The sequence below is a fragment of the Bos javanicus genome, chromosome 5 (genome assembly GCF_032452875.1).
Source record: "Bos javanicus breed banteng chromosome 5, ARS-OSU_banteng_1.0, whole genome shotgun sequence".
Taxonomy (NCBI): domain Eukaryota; kingdom Metazoa; phylum Chordata; class Mammalia; order Artiodactyla; family Bovidae; genus Bos; species Bos javanicus.
In genome coordinates, this window is record NC_083872.1 from 70,425,035 (window position 1) to 70,448,962 (window position 23,928).

The window sequence follows — 23,928 nt, forward strand, 5'->3', positions numbered from 1 at the left end:
TTGGGCCTTTGCACTTCAACATCACCTCCTCTGAGAGGCCCTCAGTGTCCCTGCCCCTTAAAACCGCACCCGCATCTCTCTCTATCCTATTCCCTGGCTTCATTTCTTCATGACACTCATTGTGCTCTAAGTCTTCTTGTTTATTGGTTTTCCTCCATCTCCACCACAGATTATAAGCTCTCTGAGAGCAGGGACCTTGCTGCATGTTCACCACTAGAGCCTCAGAGCCTGGCAAACAGTCGGTGCCAAATCACTGTTTGGTGGGCCAAGGATGGAATGAGAGCAGGGCCAGGGTGGGGCTGCCCCTTGGAGGCAGGGACAAGGGCCCCTTCCTGGAACCCAGCGGCCCCTGGGGCAAGGCCTGTGGTGTTGCCATGGCAACCCACTGACCTGAGGCGCCCCCACCCTGGAGAGGCCACAGCTGCCGGCCTCCTGGGCCCACTTCCCACACGAACCTGTGTGTCACCACCGTGGGGAGCCCCAGGGGAGAGAGGAAAGGGGCCGAGACAGAATGATCCAGAGGAACGCACATCCTGGCCTGAGGGGAGATAGGAGCAGGCCCCGGAGGCACGGGTCCACTGGTAATGCCTGGGGTCTGGGGGAGGGGTGTGAGGGTGCACCCTGGCACCCCCAGAGGGACCTGGGGCCCGGTCTTCCCTGGGTAGCTCCACGTGTGGCCTGTCAGCTCTTTTATGAAACATTTCTAAAGCTGTGCGTTCCTAAAATAGGCCCCAGCGCAGCGCCCCAAAAGACTGTTGATAGAAAGTGGATGAATGCCGCCTTCTATTAAAACCCGGTGACACTTTCTAAGTCAGGCGGCATTTTCCTCAGGTATTGCATAAGTCAAGAACTCCCTGTTCTCACCCAGTTCCTCAGAAACAAAGCTCATCGTGTTATTCCCCCACTGCTTCAAAGTCATGGCCGGCTCCCAGCTGCCTGCAGGCGTCTTGGCCTGGGAGAGGGGGCAGTGAGGCCTTTGCAATCTGCTCCTAATGGAATCCCCCACTGTCCCCTACCATGCCTTGGGTCACGGGTCAGTGGGTTCTTCACCTTTCCCAGAGCCCATTTTCTGCCTTTGTCCATGACGGTGGCCCTCTTCGCCAGAACACCCTTCTCTCCTCCTTGGTCTGGCAGATGCTGACCTCTTTAAGGGCCAGTTGAAATGCCGTCCCCCCTACCCTCTGTGAAACAGCCCAGCTGAGCTGGAAGCCCCTTTTTGTAATCTAGACATACTCCCAGTTACCTGCTGGCTTAGAAAGGCAGGGTGCCAGGGTGACAGCCAACAGCACTGGGGTCAGACAGACCTGTAGTGGTGACTTCACCTAGCTTGTCTGACACTCACTTTCCTCCTTACAGTGTTGGAGCTGTTCAGGGCTCTGTTTCAGAACTGCTGTGAGGAAGAGAGGTAAAGCAGAGTGATCAGCGTGGAGAGGGCACTCAATAAATGCTGTGTGTGTATGCTCAGTCCCTCAGTTGTGTCTGACTCTTTGCAACCCCATGGACTGTAGCTCATCAAGCTCCTCTGTTCATGGGATTTTCCAGGCAAAAATACTGGAGTGGGTTGCCATTTCTTCCTTCAGGGAATCTTCCAGACCCAGAGATCAAACCTGTGTCTCCTGCATTGGCAGGTGGATTCTTTACCACTGAGCCACCTGGAAAGCCCTCAATATATGCTTGACTGTCCCCACCACGGCTGTGAGCACCTGGTGGATAGAGACCATGCTTCCCTCATTTTCCCACAAGCATGCTAAGTGCTTTACCTGTGTCATTTCAGTTAATTTTTGGAGAAACCTGGGAGGCAGGACTTTAAAAATGTTCAGGAACCACCTCAATGTTACACAGCTAGTAAGTGAAAGGACTGGGCTTTGAAAGCTAGTTTTTCTAACCACTGGCTCCACATTCTTCCTGGCCTGCCTCTATCTTCTCTTTCATCTTGTACTGTCTCCCTGGGGTTACTCTGCATCAGCCATAAATAGGTTCCATAAACAGGTCACTCACGATCCACCTGTGAGCCTTTGTCTCTGTGGTTCCAGGTCTCAGAATCTCGGAAGTCCTCACTCCCTCACAGGTTGTCTCGGCTCCAATGCTGTTTCTTCCCAGAGGTCTTCCTGAGGAAGGATGCTCCCTCTTCTTTCATTCACTTCATCACAACCATCACTGCCAGCTCTGTGCTTGACACCACTCTGGGCCCTTGGGGACTAGGCACCAAACGAGATTCTCAGGGTTGTTAGAATTTACATTTTTAAGAAGGAGGGAAATGTTGTTGTTGTTCAGTCACTCAGACGTGTCCACCTCTTTGTGACCCCATGGACTGCAGCATGCCAGGCTTCCCTGTCCTTCACCATCTCCCGTAGCTTACTAAAACTCATGTCCATTGAGTCAGTGATACCATCCAACCATCTCGTCCTCTGTCATCCCCTTCTCTTCATGCCTTTAATCTTTTCCAGCATCAGGGTCTTTTTCAATGAGTCAGCTCTTTGTATCAGATGACCACAATATTGGAGCTTGAGTTTCAGCATCAGTCCCTCAAATAATATTCAGGGTTGATTTCCTTTAGGATTTACTGGTTTGATCTCCTTGCTGTCCAAGGGACTCTCAAGAGTCTTCTCCAGCACCACAGTTTGAAAGCATCAGTTCTTCAGTGCTCAGCCTTCTTTATGGTCCGCCTCTCACATCCGTACATGACTACTGGAAAAACCATAGCTTTACTATATAGACCTTTGTTGGCAAAGTGATGTTTCTGGTTTTTAGTACACTGTCTAGATTGGTCATAGCTTTCCTTCTAAGGAGCAGGCATCTTTTAATTTCATGGCTGCAATCACCATCTGCGGGAGAAGGAAATGGCAACCCACTCCAGTATTCTTGCTTGGAGAATCCTGTGGAAAGAGAAGCCTGGAGGGCTGCTGTTGATAGGGTTGCACACAGTTGGATATGACTAAAGCGACTTAGCATGCATGCATAAGTTGGAGAAGGAAACGGCAACCCATTCCAGTATTCTTGCCTGGAGAATCCCAGGGACAGAGGAGCCTGGTGGGCTGCCATCTATGGGGTCACACAGAGTCAGACACGACTAAAGCTACTTAGCAGCAGCAGCAGCAGCAGCAGTCACCATCTGCAGTGATTTTGGAGCCCAAGAAAATAAAATCTGTCACTGTTTCCGTTGTTTCCCCTCTATTTTCCATGAAGTGATGGAACCAGATGACATGATCTTAATTTTTTGAATACTGGGTTTTAATCTGAGTGAGGGAAATAAAAAGAATGCATAAGAAAACATCTTTTCAGGTCCTGAGACCCTTGCCCATCAGAAATACCCTGCTGTAATATATTGGTTTCCTGTTAAATAGCTTTTGTCCATCTCTTCTTTTTAAAATTATTTTATTTTATTCTTTTTTTTTTGGCCACACCACCTGACATGTGGGATCTCAGTTCCCCAACCAGGGATCGAACCCTCGCCCTCTGTACTAGAAGTGCGGAGTTTTCTAGTACACTGGGGAAGTCCCTGTTCATTTCTTCTGTTAGAACTTTACACTGAAGACTTGATAAGTATTTGAAAAATGAATAGATGGATGCATGAGAGGGAACCACTGGCCTGTGCCTGCTCTTGGGTGGCCTCAGGTGCAGTGGCTTGAAGCAGGGTTCCCGGCCAGAGTTTGAAGTCAGGCCACGACAGTGAGATCGCTGAATCCTCGCCACTAGACCGCCAGGGCCAGTGGCCAGTGACAAGGCCCTGGCCTGTCAGCTATGTGGAAATGAATTTGCACATATAGACAGGAGGGAAACAGTGTTTATTAGGTAATGTGTTTATTAGGAGGAAAAAGGGTACATGCAGACAGACATGCAGGTGGGCTCAGGGAGACAGAACAGTAGTTTGAATTACTTTTATGGGGCATTTCTTCTGGGTTTCCTTTGGCCAGTCATCTTGCTGTGCCTGGTTCTGAGTCTGCATTGGGTGTATCTTAGGGTCCTCCCCTGTGTGTGTACACATCTCTTAGCCAAGATGGATTCTAGGGAAGAGACCTATGGGTAGGTTGACATCACTTACTATGGGTGGTACCCCTTCCCATTTTTGACTCCCACGGAGCCTTTCTGTGCATGTGTAGTCATGGAGGTCTCCTTGACTTCGAGAATGAGGAATGTGTGGTCTTTTATCTTTTATCTGGACAGGGTCCAGCCTCCTCCATGATCCTGCTGTTATGGAATTTCTGTCCACAGGGGAGAAACTATTCGGCCTGAGGCCCATCTATCTCCTGCCTCACGGCCAGTAGGATGCAGTGGGAAGAATAAGCATAAGCTTTGGAGCCTGAAGATCTGGGTTTGAATTCTGACTTTAACACCTTTGAACTGTATGACCTCGGCCACACCACTGACAAGAAGCCACAGCTCTGTGTGGTTTCCCTGTCTGTGCCTACGTACTCAGTCGCTTCAGTTGTGTCTGACTCTTTGTGGCGCTATGGACTGTCAGGCTCCTCTGTCCATGAGATTCTCCAGGCAAGAATACTGGAGTGGGTTGCCCTGCCCTCCTCCAGGAGATCTTCCCAACCCAGGAATTGAACTCACATAACCTTCGGCTACTGTATTGCAGGCAAATTCTTTACCGCTGAGCCACTGAGGAAGCCATTCCTTATCTGTAACGTGGTGGAAATTTCTATCCCATGACGTCGACTGTGAAGCTCAGATCAGGTTCTCTGTGTCAGGGTGCCCTGTAAACTTCAAGGATTATGTGCATTTTGACAACCAACGTGGTCAGCTCCTCTTGCCAGGCCAATGGATGTTCGCGAAGCACTGCTCTGAGTCTTGGACTGGCCTGGATGTGCCGTGCCCCCAGTGCAGCTGCTGCCTGGTTGTTATTTGCTGCTGCTGCAAAGGGAAGCAAGATTTCCTCCTGGGAAACCCAATAACCATTTAAGGTTCTGCTCAATCTCATTTTAGGAACTTGAGAAAGTCACTTCAAATTGGGGTTTCCAAATCTCTGATCTGAAGTGGGGAGGCATGAAGATTGGCCTCTAAGGAATGTGGGTTAAACTCCCTGTAAGATGAAAAATCTACGAGGCATCCTCCTTCCTACCCATGAGCCCAGATGAGTCAGGTGAAAGGATGCTTTGCAGCCCAGGAGCCTATGCTCACAGTCATCTATTAATCCTGTTGGACACTTAGAGCAAGCCTGGTTCTTCCTAAAAGGTCAGATGGTTTTTATGGATCAAGTATGAGGCAGGAGGGAACAGGAGGTTATCCAAGTGTGAATTGAGCTCTGCTTCTCCAGTGTCCCAGAGCACAGCACCAATACTGCTGTGCTGATCACAGTATGAGAACTTTTGTTTTCCATAACAATAAATATAGATATTAAGACATATCATATCATATTGTCCTGAGTTTTAATTTATGACTTTTCCACACATGTAAAAACTCACATAGTATCTGGCACATTGTAGGAACTTACTGTTGTTTTTCAAAAAAAAAGTAATGCTTTCAACAACATATTTATTGCACTATATCTATGCACCCAGGCAGAGTGCCAGCTCCTGGGCACAGGTGAACAAAAATGACAGGGTCCCAGCAATCATGAGCTGATGGAGGAGCATCCGCCTTGTTTTTTTTGATGGCAACTAGAGGGCAGAAACCAGTCTTATTCATGTTTATATCAGACTCACTTGACTACAGCTTCTTGATCTACATGGGACAAAATACATTTTTGTTGAATTTTTCTTTATTTGGAAAATTGCCTTTGATGTGTTGTCCTTTTTATGCTGTATGTGATAGAAAAGAAAGCGATTAAGAAATTCTATAGACATGTGGATATATCTCCTTACACAGTGTGCATTTTTTTATATCATTCATGTCAATAACATAATGTTCGTTGAAGCCGGTCTATAGGAAAAACTTTATACCAGGCACTAGTGGAGAGTCAAGAGAAATAAAATAAAATGGACTGCATTCTTAAGATGTTTAAGTTCTGAACTGAGGAGCCTGTTATGTAAAACAAAGCCTTGCAAAGAAACATGTAAATGAACTTAGCAAAAATTGTAATATGTAGGTTGAGTTTTAGCACAAGTTGTAATACAAGGCAGACTGTGATCATTGTTGCAATACTGGCAATGTGTTCTAGAGACCGTATGGGATATGGGATAAGGAGAGCTCAGAGCACACTCAGAGAGACAGCACTGTGGTTATGACCTGAGTGTGAATGCTGATCCTCCTCTTACTAGCTGGATGACTTTGGACAAGTCATCTAATCTTTCTGAGCCTTAGTTTCCTGCTCTCTAAAATGGGCATATTGATAGAACCTGTCTTGTAGGGCTGTTATGAGGATTACATATGATGGTGTACCAAATGCATTTACATAATGCTTGACCCATAAGAGCTCAGAATATGGTGGCCTTTGTTAAGCCCCTTAATCTACAAATGAGGGCTTCCAAGGTGGCTCAGTGGTAAAGAACCCATTTGCCCATGCTGGAAACACAGGAGAGGAGGATTTGACCCCTGGGTTGGGAAGATCCCCTGGAGGAAGGAATGGCAACCCACTCCAGTATTCGTACCTGGGAAATCCCATGGACAGAGGAGCCTGGCAGGCTACAGTTCATGGGGGTCACAAAGAGTTGGACATGACTGAGCGCGGACACACACACAATCTACAAATGAGTAAGACAGATGAATGCAGTGTTTCATTAAACATTCAATATGCCTGTCATTCTGGTTGATTAATTCTTGACCTTTGTAAGACCATAACCCATTAGTAATAGTTTTAAAGTATGTAATGTTTCCTTCAGGTGACCTGAATAGAGGCCTTTCAGCCCTATGGAGCAACCTGACTATGGGACACGAGTTGCAGATGGCACTATTAAGGGTCCCCCTAGGGAAGAAGACAAAGCTCAGAAAGCACCTGTGACTCCAAGGCCTGTGGCTTCTATAGATTTTTCAGAATGTTGCGTTCATACAATCTGGAATGCAAGACCTTTGAATGCTCTGGAAACCCCCGTGTCTAGAACAACAGAGGTGATGGTTTGCCAGACCTGGCACAGCTTAGACCCCGTCTGAACCCTCAGAGCTCACTGAGCCCCTCATGTCCAAACAGACGTTGATTAAATAGAAGATGCCAGAAGCAGGAGAACTGGATGGCTAAAAAGTAGAGGAACAATTTCTCCCAAGAAAGTGCTGAAACAAGTGGGGTCCATTTTGACTAGAAAAAAATGAAGACGTGTGGCTTCCTTCTGTATCTGACATGTGCCTCAGAGACCAGACCTACTCTGCGCTGCTCCAGGGAGCAGAGCTGGGCAGCGGAGTGGACACAAGCTTAAGTCGTGGGTCAGAGAGGTCTGAGTGGGGGCAATGGATGGGGGAAAGGAGTACTTGGTGAGATTTCTTCTCTCTCCTCTCTCTCCCTCCTGTAACTTTGCTTTCATCTCTCTCCAGGGTTAGGGTTGGCCAGTGTCGGGGAGAGGGACTGCCCTCAGGACAGCTCTTACTTGACTTGAACTCTTGTGGACAGTTGTTGCATCTCTTGACCCACCTGGTGACCAGAGCCAGCTCCTTTCCAGAATGTTGCAGTGAGCTCTCAGAGAGGGCTCCCCCTTCCAATGGCTGGGGATTACCATCTGCAAGAATAGGCCCGTTTGCGGAGTGACAGTGATGATAACAAGCCTGATTCTGGCACAGGCAAATGGGTGAGGGTGTTCCCTTCTACTGACGAAGGATAGTGGCGGTGTATTTGTGAATGTGTGTGCCCACGGGTACGTGACAGTGAGTAGGTGGGCATACCTAGCTAGGGAGACCAAGGGCTGGCCTTGAACAATAGAAATGGATTTTGGTGATATGGTTAGGTGGAGGGAGGGACTACAAATTTCATGAGACGCCATCTGACATCAGCCACGGCTGTTGCCAGGGAAAATGTGCCAGGACTTGAAAGGGTTAGAAGATCTGAGTAGAGACATTCTGGAGAATTCTGAAAAGAATTCTGGAAATTTGTATCCAGATGTGGTTTTGCATAAGATGTGATGACAAACACCCACCCTGTGTCATCACAGCTTTGAAACCATTGCAAGCTGTTTCTACATTGTACGTTTGCTATCTGGAAGGGGGTAGCGTTTTAATGCTTTGAATCTCTCAGCTGCTCCCTGTTTCCTTAGAAATACCAGATTTCCATATCCTCTTAACAAGCTGGTGCCTGTTCCACTCCTTGGATATTTCTCTGCTACAATTGTGGAAGCAGCTTTTAAAAAAGCAGTTTGTTGAAACATACAATACACACCAAAACCCCAACATTTCTCTCTGCTGTTGGCGCTTGCTTTCCCCTCACTACATTGCTCAGGAGCCAGTGTTAGTGTGGTTTCCTTTAACAATATGTTACTAAGTAATGAACTTTTCCTTGGCTCTTTGAATTATGAGGTGTCACATTACTCGATTAAGCTTCAGTTGCTCTCTAGGGAAACTGGAGATGAAAATCCTTACTTCAGAGAGTGGTGGTCAGAATTCAATGAAGTATGTTAATATTAAAATAGGGGTTCAGTAAATGCCAGCTCCCATATTATAAAGAAGGCAGCAGGCGACAGCACTGTTCAAAAGCACACATTCATAGGTGTAATCAGTTCTGCTCTAACACTAATATGCATCCCCCCGAGTTATCACCATTCTACAAAACTGCACAACAAAAAGCACAGCATTCACTGGAATAATAAACTAGGGGCACAACGCTTAAAAACTTTGTCAGTGACGCATGGGGAAAAAGATAGGACCCTAATAAAAAGGATGGCACAGTTTTACACATGTTACATGGTTAAGAGGCATATAAATACAATAAGTATGGCACTTGACCTTGAAAAAGACTTGAAATTTACTTTTGGAAGTGGACTTTGGTAGGGCCACAGCTTGTGTGTTATTGTAAAATGGTGGAACGTGGTCTATCTGTGGCTCACAACCCATGCCGTAAACTCAAATAGCTGGTAGGTGTTTGAGGTGTGAGCACGTGTGCCTTTTGCATATTCCTACAGGGCTCAGGTGATGGACAGGCAGGCCTGGCGTGCTGCGATTCATGGGGCCGCAAAGAGTCGGACACGACTGAGCGACTGAACTGAACTGAACTAAACAGGGCTCAGTTCAGCTATGTGCAGTTTCTGCATTCACTTAATGTTTTCTAAGAAAGAAATCAAGCATAAGCAAACAGAAAATTTGTGCTAGGCACAAATGGTTCCCTAATGTATCACTTGCATTGAACACATTTGTGGTTTCAAAACAAACATTGTAGCAGAACTGATGTACTTAGCTGATGCTGTTGAATGAATGAATGAACCGATAGTGGATTCTCTAGATCATAGAAAAAGCATTATGCTACTTCATGGAAAGTACATTTGTATTGTTTGGAATTGGATTTTAAAAAAAATTCCTATGGTCTTTCGGTTTTAAAACTAATAGAGGGACTTCCCTGGTGGTCCAAGGCTAAGATGCCGTGCTCCCAGTGCAGGGGACCTGGGTTCCATCCCTGGTTAGGGAACTAGATCCCACAGGACATAACTAAGAGTTCGCATGCTGCAAGGAAGACTGAAGATGCTGTGTGCCACAGCTGAGGCCCACAGAGTCAGCTAAGTAAATTTAAATAAATAAAATAATAGGTAACTATTCCAGACCTTCTGAAGCCTCCTCCTGTGGAGTCTCAGTCTGGGCTTGGAAGAGCCCCTTCAGGGGTCACTGACAGAGTAGGGGTGGAGGAAACTGCAAGTTTCCCTGCCCTCCGCTTCAACCAGAACCTTCAGGGTTGTATCTGCTTTTCTTTTTGTTTTCTTTTGAACTAAGGGTTCTGCTGCTAGTTCACAAGTCTCCAAACCATCAGTGATTCAGCTGACCAAATTTTGTTTTACAAACTAGTTCTCAGGAATATATTAATATCTTCTTTTTGAAGAAAGATAATTCTCTGTAGACACTCAGTTGGTACTAATACTCCAAAATTAGTTGAATTTGGCCAAGAAATACTCAAGTGGAGCTTTGAATTACCATTTTGCCTCCAAGCTACTTAGCAAAATCTCATCAGCAATGGTGCATACTGGGCTTCATGTCAAATCCAACTCCAGTCTGGGCAGATCTCAGATGAAAGTTGATGGGCGTTTAAATCTAGTGCATTGATGATGTTCCTGTCTCTTTGCAAACACCAACAGTGTGATTTTCTTTATTTTTCATTTTTAGAGAGCTGGATTGAAAGATGTCTCAACGAAAGTGAAAACAAGCGTTATTCCAACCACACATCTCTGGGGAATGTTTCTAATGATGAAAGTAAGTGCTTAAAACTCAATCTTCCATGATGTCCTGGCTATGGGCTGTGTTCTGATGAGGAATGGTGCATCTGGAACGCTAGACTAGGTCATGTTACCTGAAACAAGAGGCTTTCCAGCCATTTATGAAATACCCAAGCCTTCCTTATAATATCCTCCAGGAGGGAGTTCAATGCATTCAGATGGATGTGGAAACTGAGGCCATAGCAAAAACTTGCTGTTTACACATTCTCATTGTCTGAGTCCCTAAAGATTCCATCTCAGTGATGCTCCAGTGGGAAAATGTGGACTTTGAATGGGAAAGGCCATTCTCCATAGATACGGATTTAAAGGAGTGTATCATGGGACTGTTGTTTTAAAGTCGCAAATGTCTTTGGTGTTGGAAAGTAACGATTTTTCCTGCATCTTGAACTAGAGAATTGGAATTGATGGAAAGATATAAATTGCTGTGTTCGTTATGTCAGGCTAGGGCTCCTGGGTACCTTATATTAAGAGCAGAAGACAACTTGGGACTTGTATTTGTCCCTAAAGCACTATAAAAAGGGGGCAGCTTATTATAAAGTCATTTCCAACAGCGACAGAATGTCTTTCTTAGTTGGTAAAGTGCATCTCCTCAGTTCAGTTTTCTCAGAGGTTCAGGGACTCTTCAGGGAAGATTTAGCCATAGTGTTGTATGTCACGGTAGGTTTTCTTTTTCATTGCTGCATAGTACTCCCCTGTATGCTTCTATCACAGTGTATGTATCGATTTACATGTTGACGGGTATTTAAATTTGCTTCAAGTTTTTGACAGCTTAAGCATCTCTGAACATTCTTTTTTAACATTTATTTTAATGTGGTAGAATATGCCTGATGTAAAATTTATCATTTTAACCATGTTAAGTATATAATTCAGTGGCCTTAAGTACTTTCACCTCGTTGTGCAACCATCACCATGATCCATCTCCAGAACTTTTTTCATCTCCCCAAACTAAAATTCTGTACCCATTAAACAATAGCTCTCCATCCCCCTTTCCCCCTGGTCCCTAGCAATTACTACTCTACTTTCTGCTATTCTTTATGAATTTGACTAACTATAAGAATCTCATATAGATGGAATCACATAGTATTTGTCCTTTTGTGACTGACTTATTTCACTTTGCATAATATTCATCCATGTTGTAGCGTGTATCACAATTTGCTTCCTTTTTAAGGCTGAATGACACTCCACTGTATGTGTCTACACCACATTTTGTTTATCCAGTCATCCATTGATGACGTTTGGGCTATTTCTATTTTTTGGCTAGTGTGAATAATGCTGCTATACACACAGGTGAACAAATAACCGATTGAGTTCTGCCTTCAGTCCTTTTGGATATATAACCAGAAGCGAAATTGCTGGATCATATGGTAATGAGGCACTGCTGTATTTCTATGGTGGCTGCACATTCTCACCAGCAATGTGCTAGAGTTCCAATTTCTCAACATTCTTGCTAATACTTGTTATTTTCTGTTTTTTTTTTTTTTTTTGGTAATAGTCATTCTAATGTATAAGGTAATATCTCATTGTGGTTTTGATTTATAGTTTCCTAATGATTAGTGATGTTGAGCATCTTTTCATGTACTAAATGACCATTTGTATTATGTATACTTTGGAGTAATTGCCTATTCAAGTCTTTCAGCCATTTTTGAAACATAAAGCTTGTGAACTTTGAAAATTTTATTTATTTATTTTTGGCTATGCTGGGTCTTTGTTGCTGCATGCAGGCTTTCTCTAGCTGTGGCAAGCTGGGCTATTCTCTAGCTGTGGTGCACAGGCTTCTCGTTGGGGTGGCTTCTCTTGTTGAAGAGCATATGGACTCCAGGGTGCACATGGGCTTCAGTAGCTGTGACCCATGGACTTAGTTCCCCCGGGGCATATGGAATCTTCCTGAACCAAGGATCAAACCTGTGTGCCCTGTGTTGGCAGGCGGATTCTTAACCACTGAATTACCAAGGAAGTCCTTTTGATCATTTTTTTTAAATCAGATAGTTTATTTCTGTGGTTGTTGAATTGTAGGAACTTCCCTAATGATGAATGATATTGAACATTTCTTTCATGTGCTTATTGATTATTTGTCTTATTCTTTGTAGAAATGTCTATTTAAGTTTCCCAACTGCTAGTTCTTTACATATTTTGTATATTAACCCACTATCAGATATTTGTGTTGCAAATATTTTACTCTGTTGATTGTGCTCTTTGATGCACAGTTTTCAATTTTAACATAGTCTGATTTATCTATTTTTTCTTTGTCTTAAGTTTATTTTTAATTGAAGGATAATCGCTTTAAGTATTGCATTGGTTTCTATCAAACATCAATATGAATCAGCCATAGGTTTACCCATGTCCCCTTCCACTTGGACATCTATTTTTTCTTTTATCTGTGCTTTGGTGTCCATATTCAAGAAATCACTGCCAAATCCAATGTCATGAAGGTTTTCCTTTGTTTTCTTCTGAAAGTTTTATAGTTTTAGCTCTTATGTATAGGTTTTTGATTTTTGGTAACTTTGTTTTCTTCTGAAAGTTTTATAGTTTTAGCTCTTATGTATAGGTTTTTAATTTTTGGTAACTTTTCACTTTCTTTTCTCAGTTTACACCTTTTTAAAATTTCATGTACTTCTGCTCTTACCTCTAGGTTTCCCTCCCTTGCACTTTCTTTGAGTTCAATTTTTTGCCTTTTTCTATTGTGAGACAGACACTTAGATCATTGATTTTCAATTTTTTCTAAGGTAGGCATTTAAAGTTATAAAAATTCCTCCAAGTACTACTTAACTGCATCACATAATTTTTCTGGTGTCATACATGCATTATTATACAGTCAAACTTATTTTTTAATTCCTATTGTGATTTGTTCTTTTACCCATGATTTATTTAGAAATCTATTGCTTAATGTCTAAAAACTTGGGGATTTCCTAGTTGCCTTTCTACTAGGCAACTTTATATGATTGCTGTTATAATTCCACCATGGTCACAGAACATATTCTGTATGACTTCAATGTTTAAAATTAGTAAGACTTGGTTTTTGTCCAAACATGTGTTCGATTTGGCAGATGCTCATGTATGCTTGTAAGGAATGAGTATTCTGCCACATTTGGATGAATATCCTACAGGTATCAATTAGATCAGGTTGTTAATCATGTTTTTCAGATGTTCCATATCCCTATAGATTTTGATGTTGTCTCTAAGGTACTGAGAGAGGTATTACAGTGTGATTACCTATCTTTTCAGTTTTGTTAATTCCTGCTTTACATATTTTAAAGTATTCATTTCTTAGAAATTTAGGATTGTTGAATCCTCTTATTGAAATGATGTCCCTCCTTATACTGGGTCTCCCACGTGGCTCAATGGTAAAGAATCCTCCTGCCAATGCAGGAGACACAGGAGACTTGGGTTCAATTCCTGGTCAGAAAAATCCCCTGGAGAAGGAAACGGCAATCCACTCCAATATTCTTGCCTGGAGACTCCCATGGACAGAGGAGCCTGATGGGCTACAGTGCATGGGGTTGAAAAAGAGTCACATGGGACTTAGTGACTAAACAGCAGCATCTCCTTATGTCTAGTAATACTTATTGCCTTCATGTCTATTTTATTTGATGTTACTATAACTATACCAGCTTTCTTTTTTTTGGGGGGGGGGATTGTTGTGGTATATCTTTGTCTTTTTATTTTCAACCTTTCTGAATTCAATATTAGGATTTTTTATATAGTTTTAAAAAACCAGTCAGATTATCTTTAACTGGAATATTCAGATCATTTAAATGTAATATAGTTACTTACATTGTTGAGCTTAAATCAGCAAACTTGCTATCTAGTTTTTATTCCTCCCATCTGACTTTATTTCTTTATTCCTCCCTTGTTCCTTTTTTTGGGGGGAGGGATTAACACAGGTAAATATTTTAAAGTGTTTTTCTCTGCTAACTCTCCAACTAGATGTTCTTGTAGAGTGTTTCACTCAGGGATTACATTCTGCACCCTTCCTTTCATGTCTACCTCACATGAATCCTTCCCCCACTTCAAATACAGGGCATGAACACTCTCACAGCCTGACCTAATCTAACACTTTTCCATCATCTGTGCCATTGCTTTAATGTGTTTTACATCTACCTATGTTATAAGCCCTGTAAGACATTTTTACCATTGTCTTACATATTAGTCAATATTTATTGATGTTTATTCACACATTGACCCTTTCCAGGGCTCTTCATCCTTGTCAGCAAGTCCATGTTTCCATCTTGGATAACTTTTTTCGTTTCCTTCATAACTTTATTTATTTATTTAGGCTGCAATGTGCAGCATGTGGAATCTTTGCAGGATCCTAGTTCCCTGCCCAGGGATCAAACCCATGACCTCTGCACTGAGAGCACAGAGTCTTAACCACTGGACACCAGGGAAGCTCAGGGATCATTACTTCTTTAACCCAAAGAAATTCCTTTACTATTTTTGGTAGGGCCATACAGAGTAGTATAGATCACAAAAACCATTGTTACTTCACCTTTATTTTTGAAAGATATTTTTGCTATTGAATATAGAATTCTAGTTTGGTAAGATTTTTGTTTCCCTTTCAACCCTTTAAAGTTTTCATTGCATGGTTCTCTGGTTTCTAAAAGTTAGTCATCAGACTTACTTTTACTCGTTTGAACGAAGTGTGTCTTTTTGTTTCAGACAAAAAGATATTTTTCTTTAGTTTACAGCAGTTTGTCTGTGATGTTCTACCCCAGGTTCAATCCCTGGTCTGGGAACTAGATCCTGCCTGCTGCAACTAAGATCTGGTACAGCCAAATAAATAAATAAATATTTAAAACATTTCTTACCTCTTAAAAAAAAGCTGTCTCTTCTGTAGGCCCCTGCTCTCAAAGAATTTTCATTCCAGAAGGGAAGCTAAGGTGCATGTTCGCATATTAGTAAGGCAAGGTTGTATGTGATAAATTCCACTTGAATTGTGCAGCATGTTCTACCTTGTCATACCAGGTATGTTCCTGGATTCCAGTATGACCTCACTGGAAGCTTGTTAGAAATGCAGAGTCTCAGGCCCGCTCCAGACTGACTGAGGCACACTCTGCATTTTAACAACCCCCCAGGTGATTAGAATGCATGCTGAAGTTTGGGATCAGTCACACAGTTGGAAAATGACTAGGGAAGGCATCTTGAAGGAGGCGGCGTTTGCGTTGGGTCTCCTAGGATCCATGTGGTTCCTTTAAGTAAAGGACTGGGAGGCAAAAACCCACAAGGCAGGTTTTGAACTTGAAGAGTATTCCACACTGTCTTGAGCAGAGAAATGGAAGGGTCACGGGAACCAGGACTGGGGAGCAGAGTTTGGACCAAGTTGGTGAGGGACTTGGATTCTGACGAGGGGTTTGGAGCTGCATAGTTACGGTGCCACTGCAGGGGCTGAGTGGAGGCGTGTCAGACCCCAGTTTTCAGAAGGTGAGTTTGGTTCTCTGCAGGTGAATTGGAGCCAGGAAGACACCTCAGAGGCTCCCACCTGGCCCAGGTAAGGGGACGAGGCTGAAGCCCAGGGTGATATCAGTGGGATGGAGGGAACTGGACAGACTGGGGTGATGGGATGGGTCCGAAGAGCAGGAACCCTGTGGGATTCCTTGGGATTCCTGTTTCCCTCCGTGGGAAACAGAACAAATGACTGCACAGTCCTGTAACCCTGATGGGCCCGTCTTCTAGGCTTCAGGTCACCATTTCCTTAATAGCTAAATCAAATGACTTCAGCCTCTATCTTAGATCCTGGGCAGATGTCTAGAGTTTTCCCTGTATCTCCAAGAGTTATCAGACTGTGTGTGTGTGAGAGTGTGAGAGTGTGCATGTGTGAGAGTGTGTGAGTGTGTGTGTGTGTGAGTGTGTGTGTGAGTGTGTATGAGTGACAGTCCATACTAAGTCCTGTTCCCTCCGCTCTTTGACAACTCCTAACAACTGTCAGACCCTTCGGCAGCTCCCTCCCACCTGCCCCGTGCAACATCTGCTTCCCTTACCCTTCCTAACCCTTCACCAGCTCATTATCCTGGCGTTACTGACAGACCGGTGGTGAAGGGGGATATTTAAAGCACAGGGACAGGAAGAGTTGGAATTCAACAGCACGGTGGCATAGAACTGGGGTCACAGTGGGTCACCACTTATTGCGACTCATTATTAACATTAAAATCCCATTGAATTCCAGGGCTAGAGAGGTGTAATTTACTTTTCTCTCCCCCGACTTGGCATGTCTGGTTATCATCCAGTTTGGTATTTTCTAACTCCATAAGAGAGAGTTCCAGAGAAATGTGGTTAAACTGGTCCACATTCCCATGGAGTTGTAGGCAAAAGCCCCCAGCCCCGCCAACAGCAGAAAGGCTCTGGGACAGCTCCTAGAGCAAGGACAGGGGCTTAGAGCCAGAGGTCTGGGGTGGGAGGCGTGCCACAGAGAGTCCATCTAGGATGGCTTTCAAAGACTGGATTGCCCATGTGGGATGAACCCTGCAGGGTTAGTCCCGGCTGGGAACCTAGGTGCAGCCCTGCAGGCAGGTGTAGGAGGCCCAGTGCTTAGGTTATGATTTAAGACAACCTCCAACTCTTGCCCTTCCTCGGCCTCCATACCCATCATGGGCTGCCCTGTTTTGTTTTTTTTTTTAATATTTTCTTGAACGTGCCACATGGCATGTGGAATCTTAGTTCCCCAACCAGGGATCGAAACTTGCATTGGAAGCTCGGAGTCTTAACCACTGGGCTGCCAGGCAAGTGTCCCTACAGATTGCCGTTTCTGCCCCCTGAGTGTCTATCTGTCCTCTCCTTGTGGAGAATTAGGTAGTTCCTCCTTCGTGTATGAAGCCCACTGCCAAGCCCTTCTGCACCTCCATTTACTCCCTCCACAGCTGTCAGTCCCTGAGGGGAGAGGAGCATGTCTGATGGACTGGGCCTAACTTAATATAGAAGGCCTCGGGCATCATAAGTGCTTACTGAGTGCTTATTGCTGCTAAGTCGCTTCAGTCGTGTCCGACTCTGTGCGACCCCATAGACGGCAGCCCACCAGGCTCCCCCGTCCCTGGGATTCTCCAGGCAATAACACTGGAGTGGGTTGCAATTTCCCTCTCCAATGCATGAAAGTGAAAAGTGAAAGTGAAGTCGCTCAGTTGTATCCGACTTCTAGTGACCCCATGGACTGCAGCCCACCAGGCTCCTCCATCCATGGGATTTTCTAGGCAAGAGTACTGGAGTGGGGTGAGTGCTTATTAAGTAATTGTTTTTAGCAAAGCAAAATACTGTACAGCCATGCTAGATTACAATCCATATCTATAATTTACTTTCAGCTTTTGGCACTCCAGGACCATTTTAACCATTTGAAGAGGTTCTTCCTTCTGATATTCCCTCCCCAATAGGATCTTTAGGTCCCTCCCTGATCTTCCCTTCTAAGCTTCCTAATGGGAAGCATATTTGTTTATTATGCATTCTTCAAGCATTTCCAATGTTTATTGTATATTCTTCCAGCATTTGATTTCTTTATGTAAACAAACATTCACATATATGTTCTTTTTTGCCATTTTCTCTTTTATTGCCACTTTCTTACACACAAAAAATAGCACACAGCAAAATACACTTTGCTGTGACAAGCTTTTTTTAGAAATCCTAGACTGTAAGAATGGAGAGAGCATTCTCATTCTTTTCTTGTTTTTAGTCTTCTTTTTCACAGCTGTGTAGTATTCCACTGTGATGTCATTTAGCTAACTAGATGAGCACTGGGCTGTTTTCTACACTTTTGCTGTTATAGCCAAGTTGCAGTGAATAACCTTGTGTCTGGTCATTTCCCATGTGTCCAGGAGTAGTGGCAGTATCTGTTCACAGATGTGGGACTGCTGGATAAAGGACATGTAGGATTTCAGTGATTCTGTTAAATGTCTTTTCATATTGGGGGAGGTCATCATTTTGCATTCTCCCTGCAAGATAGGAGTCATCTGTTTCCCACAGCTTCACACCAGAGTTTTGTGAGTGTGGTTTGGATTTTTGCCCATCTGACAAGTGAGAAATGGCATTTTGGTGTACTGTTCATTTTCATTGAAATCGATTGTCTTTTCACATTTCAGGAACATTTGCATTTTCCACCACTCATGTATCTTGGTCTTTTCCTTTTTTTTTTTTTTTTAATATTTATTTATTTAATTTTGGCTGTGCTGGGTCTGCATTACTGCACGGGCTTTTTCTCTAGCTGTGGTGAGCAGGGGCCGCTCCTCTAGTTGCAGTGCTCAGGCTTCTCACTGTGGTGGCTTCTCTTGTTGCCGAGCACAGGGTCTTGAACTTTCAGACTTCATTAGTTGCGGCTCCCAGGCTCTACAGGAGAGGCTCGAGAATTGTGGCCCACAGGGTTAGCTGTTCCATGCTATGTGGGATTTTCCCCCGTCAGGGATCGAACCTGTGTCTCCTGCATTGGAGGGCAGATTCTTCAACACTGAGCCACCAGGGAAGCCCTCCTTTTGGTCTTATTGGAGCTCTTTCTAATAAAAGAGGAGGGAGGTGAGACTGTTGTCTCTGGTATGATTGCAAGTTTCCCAAGAGAGCACTTACGGTGTGGGTTTTTTTCCCCACTTAGAGACTTTAGATTTTCCTCATGTGGTAAAATTTCTCAAAATTTCCTCGTATGACTTTGGGCTTTGTATCAACATTAGAAAGGCTCTTTCCTGCTCCAAGATTATGAAGGAATTTACCCAGAGGAGGTGAAAGGAAGCAGGTGTGGGGCCCCCTCTGAGCAGTGCTGCCAACATCACAGTCTTGTTTGGGACTTAGCCCCATTCCCACGGGGAGAAGGGTTTGCTGCCAGGGGCTGATGCCCATTGCCAAAGGCCTGGTCCAGGCACCCTGGTCATCAGCTGGTGCTCTTTGGAGGGGCTGGAAGGGAAGTAGATAAGGGGGGAACGAAATGTTTGGCAGCCCCATTTGTTCCCAACAGGTGAGGTCTGGCCAGGTGCAGCCTGATTAGTATAATGAAAGGAAATAGAATTAGAACTTTGAAGTGAAACTTGAGGCTTACATAAATTTGAACCTTTCCTGGGATTTGAAAAGAAGTAATTAATTTAGAAACGTTCTCCATCCATATTAAACGCTGCCACACCAGCTCTAGGCAAGAAATATTCTAAAATAGAGTTCCCAAATATTGTGAATTCAGCCAGCATAGAGGCAGAAGACTAATGATTAGGTAGGTAATATGTTCCCTAAAAGTCTTTAGTTCAGTTCTACAGGTTTGAAGGGAGAATGAGGCTCATAAGTGTTGGGGTTCAGGGAGGTTGGGGTGTACTTTAGCCTGGGTCCCTCTCCTGGCTCCACTGTTAAACTGTATGACTTAAGGTAAAGCACTTCACCTCTCTGAGCCTCAGTTTCTTCCTCTGTAAAAGGGGATAATAGTCATAATTAAACCTAACATTGACTAAGCACTAAGAATGTATCAAGTATTTGATGTTTCACATTCATTAAATTATTCACTGTCTCAGGAAGCTATGAAAATTAAATGCAGTAATGTGAAGAGCTTTGCCCAGTACCTGGCATGTTATAAGACCCTAGTGAACATTCCATGATGAAAGTGAAAGTGTTATTTTCTCAGTTGTGTCCAACTCTGTGACTCCATGGACTGTAGCCTGCCAGCTCCCCTGCCCATGGAATTCTCCAGTAAAGAATACTGCATAGCTATTTCTCCAGAGGATCTTCATGACCCAAGGATCGAACCCATGTCTCCCACATTGCACACAGAATCTTTACTATTTGGGCCACCAGGGAAGCAGTACTGTTACTTTATATGCTTGCTGCAATCAGATGGGTAGACTCAGCTTTTGATTGTGGTATTATCTTAGCCATTTATTCGTTCCACAAATACCTTCCATGTGTAGGTATTGGAGATACCATGGTGATTGTGGTCTGTGCCCGCAGAGCTTACAAACCCCCAAGGCAGATGCACTGATCAGCATGTAGTGATCGCACCCCGTGACAAGAGCTTTACTAGGGACCAGCCGGGGTGCTATGGAGCCCAGGGGACAGAGTGGATAACTGTCCCAGCTGCAGGACTTGCCAAACCCAGGCCTGTGGGCAGGACAGGGCAGGGCGGGTGCACAACCTCTCTGGAGGAGTGACAACTGTAACTGTACCAGGGACCACTTAGTGCACACCTTGGGCCAGGAGTGGTTTAGTTAACTCTCACAATTAGTGCTTAGAATTGTTATTACCCCTACTTTACAAATAAGGAAACTAAGGCACCAAAAGTTTGTTTGAGGTCACACAGCCAGCAAGTGACGGAGCCAGGATCTGAGCCTGGGAATTTGACTGCCAAGTTAATATTAGGGCATAGATCCAGGAAGGGGAGTAGAGGTGCTCACCACTGGGAAATGGACCAGGATTCCCTGGACGGGGATATTAGGAATTAAAACTGCAAAGTGGGAGCAGAATGGAGGGGAAGAGAGAAGACCAGGCACTGGGCAGCATCTCAGTGGGAGGAATTTTAAGCCGATGTTGCTCTCTGGCTTTGGTAGGACGAGCGATGTGGGCCTGGAGGGTGGATGGCCCAGTGTGGGCCATGAATGGCTCCAGGAACCTTGTCGGCTTGGAATTCTGCCTTACAGGGTGCATTTATTTGGTTTGAAGCATTTCTGCCTGTTAAAATGAAGAGGTACTTGGCAAGGCTAATTCCAAAAGTCTCTATCAACCACGGCTATGTTCATTTTTCTAAAACATGCTCTCCTGTCCTCTTTGCCTAGCTGGCTCCTGCTGCTCCTTCCGATCCCAAGCCTGGGCTTATACCCCTACTTGGTGCTGCCATAGCTTCTTGGGTCTACCTTCTCAGCTCTTGTCCAAGACTTACATTTTATTGGCTGACAGTTTGAGCTCAAGAGAGTCAAGACCATGTCTGTTTTTTCTCTCCCTTTTGCCCCTGGCATGGGGTTGGAACATACTCAATAAATATCTGATGAATGAGTACATTCTCCAGCACTTCTGGGGAATTAGGATTGAGAGCCATCAGATAAGAGGGTGATGCCTGAGTGTGACGCACACAGTCTTTGAGGAAAAGATGCTGGGAATGAAGTCGCCAGGGGTCTGGAGGGAAAGTGTCTGCAGAGGTTGGAGGCCTCTGTTTGATGACTGAGCCAAGGGTCCCTGTTGGCTCCAGGTAGACTAGTTCTGGTCTAAATGCTTTCAGTAGCCACCTCATGTCCATCATTGAGGGAAGTCCAGTCTCCATTCATGGGGTGCATGGCTTCCTACAAGTGTTTCAGTCAGTTCAGTGGCTCAGTCATGTCAGACTCTTTGTGACCCCATGGACTGCAGCACACCAGGGCTCCCTGTCCATCACCAACTCCCGGAGTTTACTCAAACTCATGTCCATCAAGTCGGTGATGCCTTCCAACCATCTCATCCTCAGTTGTCCCTTTCTCCTCCCTCCTTCAATCTTTCCCAGCATCAGGGTCTTTTCAAATGATTCATTTCTTCGCATCAGGTGGCCAAAGTGTTTCAGCCTTATGCAAAGCTTGGTTTCCTTACTTATAAAAGAATATAAAACAACTTCTTAACACTGTTTGGAGGACCAAAATAAGATAGCAAATGAAAAGTGGTATACAGTGCCTGGTTTAAGTACTTAGCTGGTGAATGCTATCAGTATTTTTACAGTCCTCTTTTTAAATGTTTCTGGTATTTTTTTAAATCATAGTTTGTGATATTTAATCCTCAAACAATCTTTGTGACATCAGTTATGATTTTCATGTTTTAGGGGAGGGCCCTCCAACTTGGATGAGTCAAGTGACTGCTTAGGCTCTCACAGAGTTGAGGACAAAGTTGGAACTCAAACCCAGGTCTGCCTGCCCTCAAAGCCAATTCTCTTACCAGTGGTTGGTATTGGAAATGGGGCCTTAACAAAGTTTAGTCAGGGGAAAAAACCTGATACAACAGAGATAGGTAACCCCTGAATGGGCTTCCTAGATGGCTCAGTGGTAAAGAATCCGCCTGCTACAGCACGAGACACAGGAGATGAGGGTTTGACCCATGTTTCAGGAAGATCCTCTGGAATAGGAAATGGCAACCCATTCCAGTATTCTTGCGTGGAAAATTCCATGGACAGAGAAGCCTGGTGGGCTACAATCCATGGGGTTGCAAAGAGTCAGACAGGACTGTGCAACTGAGCTTACATGCATCCCCTGAACAGGAAGCACTAGGGTATCATCCTGGTATGGGGAAATTTTCTGGCTCCAGACAATGGGCCACTTGCCTTTCCCTCCCCCATGCCTTTCTGCATTCTGCTTGCCCTCCCCCCCACCCCCCGGAGCACCCCCTCCCTCAGCATCCCCGTCTCAAAATCTGACCTGTCCCTGTAAGGGTGACTGAGAGAGACAGCGTACAAGTGTACAAGCACATACAAGGACGTGCTCTGTGACCCTCACTTACCTTAAGTTAGGTGTGTTGTGTGTGTGCACTTGGGTGTAAAAGAGAACACCAAAAAAAGACTGGCAGTAGATAGGATGAAGAGCTGACAGTTGTGTCCTATTGAGAGGCACTTGGGTTTCCAGAGATTTCCATTTTCCATGTATTTTCGAAATTAAAAAAAAAATAAACGTATTATTTTTGCAAACAGTAAACAAAGCTATGTTTTAAATTCTGACCATCTCTTCAAGGTCAGCTCAAACGCCACTTCCTCTTTGGAGCTGTGCTGTCCCCTGCTGTGCGTTTGCTGTGCAGGGTCCCTGTCAGTGCGCTTGTGTTTGCCCCCCGTAAATTTTCCCGAGCAGAGAGGCAGCCTCCCTTGCCTGCTTCCTGCAGTAGATTTCAGCTGAACAGAGACGCTCCAAGGCCTCGGAGCCAGAGCAGCCCAGGGCAGCCTTTGCCATGCAGCTCCTGCACTGACGTTTTCCAGCTCTTAGCTCTGAGTTCTACTCTCTGGTTGTGGATTCTCATTGTGGTGGCTTCTCTTATGGCAGAACATGGGCTCATGGACTCAGTAGTTGTGGTGCACGGGCTCAGCTGCCCCAAGGCACATGGGATCTCAGTTCCCAGACCACAGATCAAACCAGCGTCCTCCTCATTGCAAGGCGATTCTGAACCACTGGACCACCAGGGAAGTCCCTGGGTTCCTTTCACTCAGTCTTCCCTAGTACCTTTCAAGACAGGCATTATTATTATTACCGTGAGTTTAGAGACCAGAGATTGTCTTAAAGCTTGAAGGGGATTACCAGATGTCATAGCACTTCTCCAGCCCCCTTGCACCCCTTCACCTCTTGACCAGGACCTCAGCCACCTTGCTTCTCGGAAGGTGGCCTGATTTTTCAAGTCCCCATGGTTTTATCCCCTCACCTTTTCCACCCTACCCTTGACTTTATCTCACCTTCCTTGACATCTGTTCCCATCTCTGGCCCAGTCCAGGGTTCAGCTTACTTGTGGTTTCTCCTAGGAAGTCTCTCTTGATTGGCCCTGCTTTTTCATGCCATCTGGGTTGGTGATATGCTCTCTGCCTACCCACATCACAGCATTTATCACTTCTTATTGAACCTGATTTCTCTCGCTACTGTTCGTTTGTCTCTTTCCCCAACCAGACTCTAGGACAAGAGCTTAATTTCTTTATCCTCAGTGTCTAGTTGGCATACATTAGATATATAATGAATTTTTGTTGAATTAATTAATAGGATCCCTTCAATAGCCCTTTAAAATGACTAGG

The 23,928-nt window shown here is 44.6% G+C and overlaps 1 protein-coding gene across 4 annotated transcripts in view; it reads left to right on the plus strand.

The window, feature by feature from the left end:
• The window catches only part of RFX4 (regulatory factor X4), a 172,485-nt gene that overhangs the window by 18,194 nt on the left and 130,363 nt on the right, over positions 1 to 23,928 (plus strand). For 2 of the 4 annotated variants that reach the window (XM_061417196.1, XM_061417198.1), the window contains exons 1-2: positions 387 to 581; positions 10,168 to 10,254. In XM_061417196.1, the coding sequence (XP_061273180.1) occupies positions 512 to 581; positions 10,168 to 10,254 (157 nt within the window). In that variant the 5' untranslated portion in view covers positions 387 to 511. Of the gene's footprint in view, positions 1 to 386; positions 582 to 10,167; positions 10,255 to 23,928 lie in introns of those variants that run through there. The other 2 variants (XM_061417195.1, XM_061417197.1) reach the window with 2 other exon arrangements.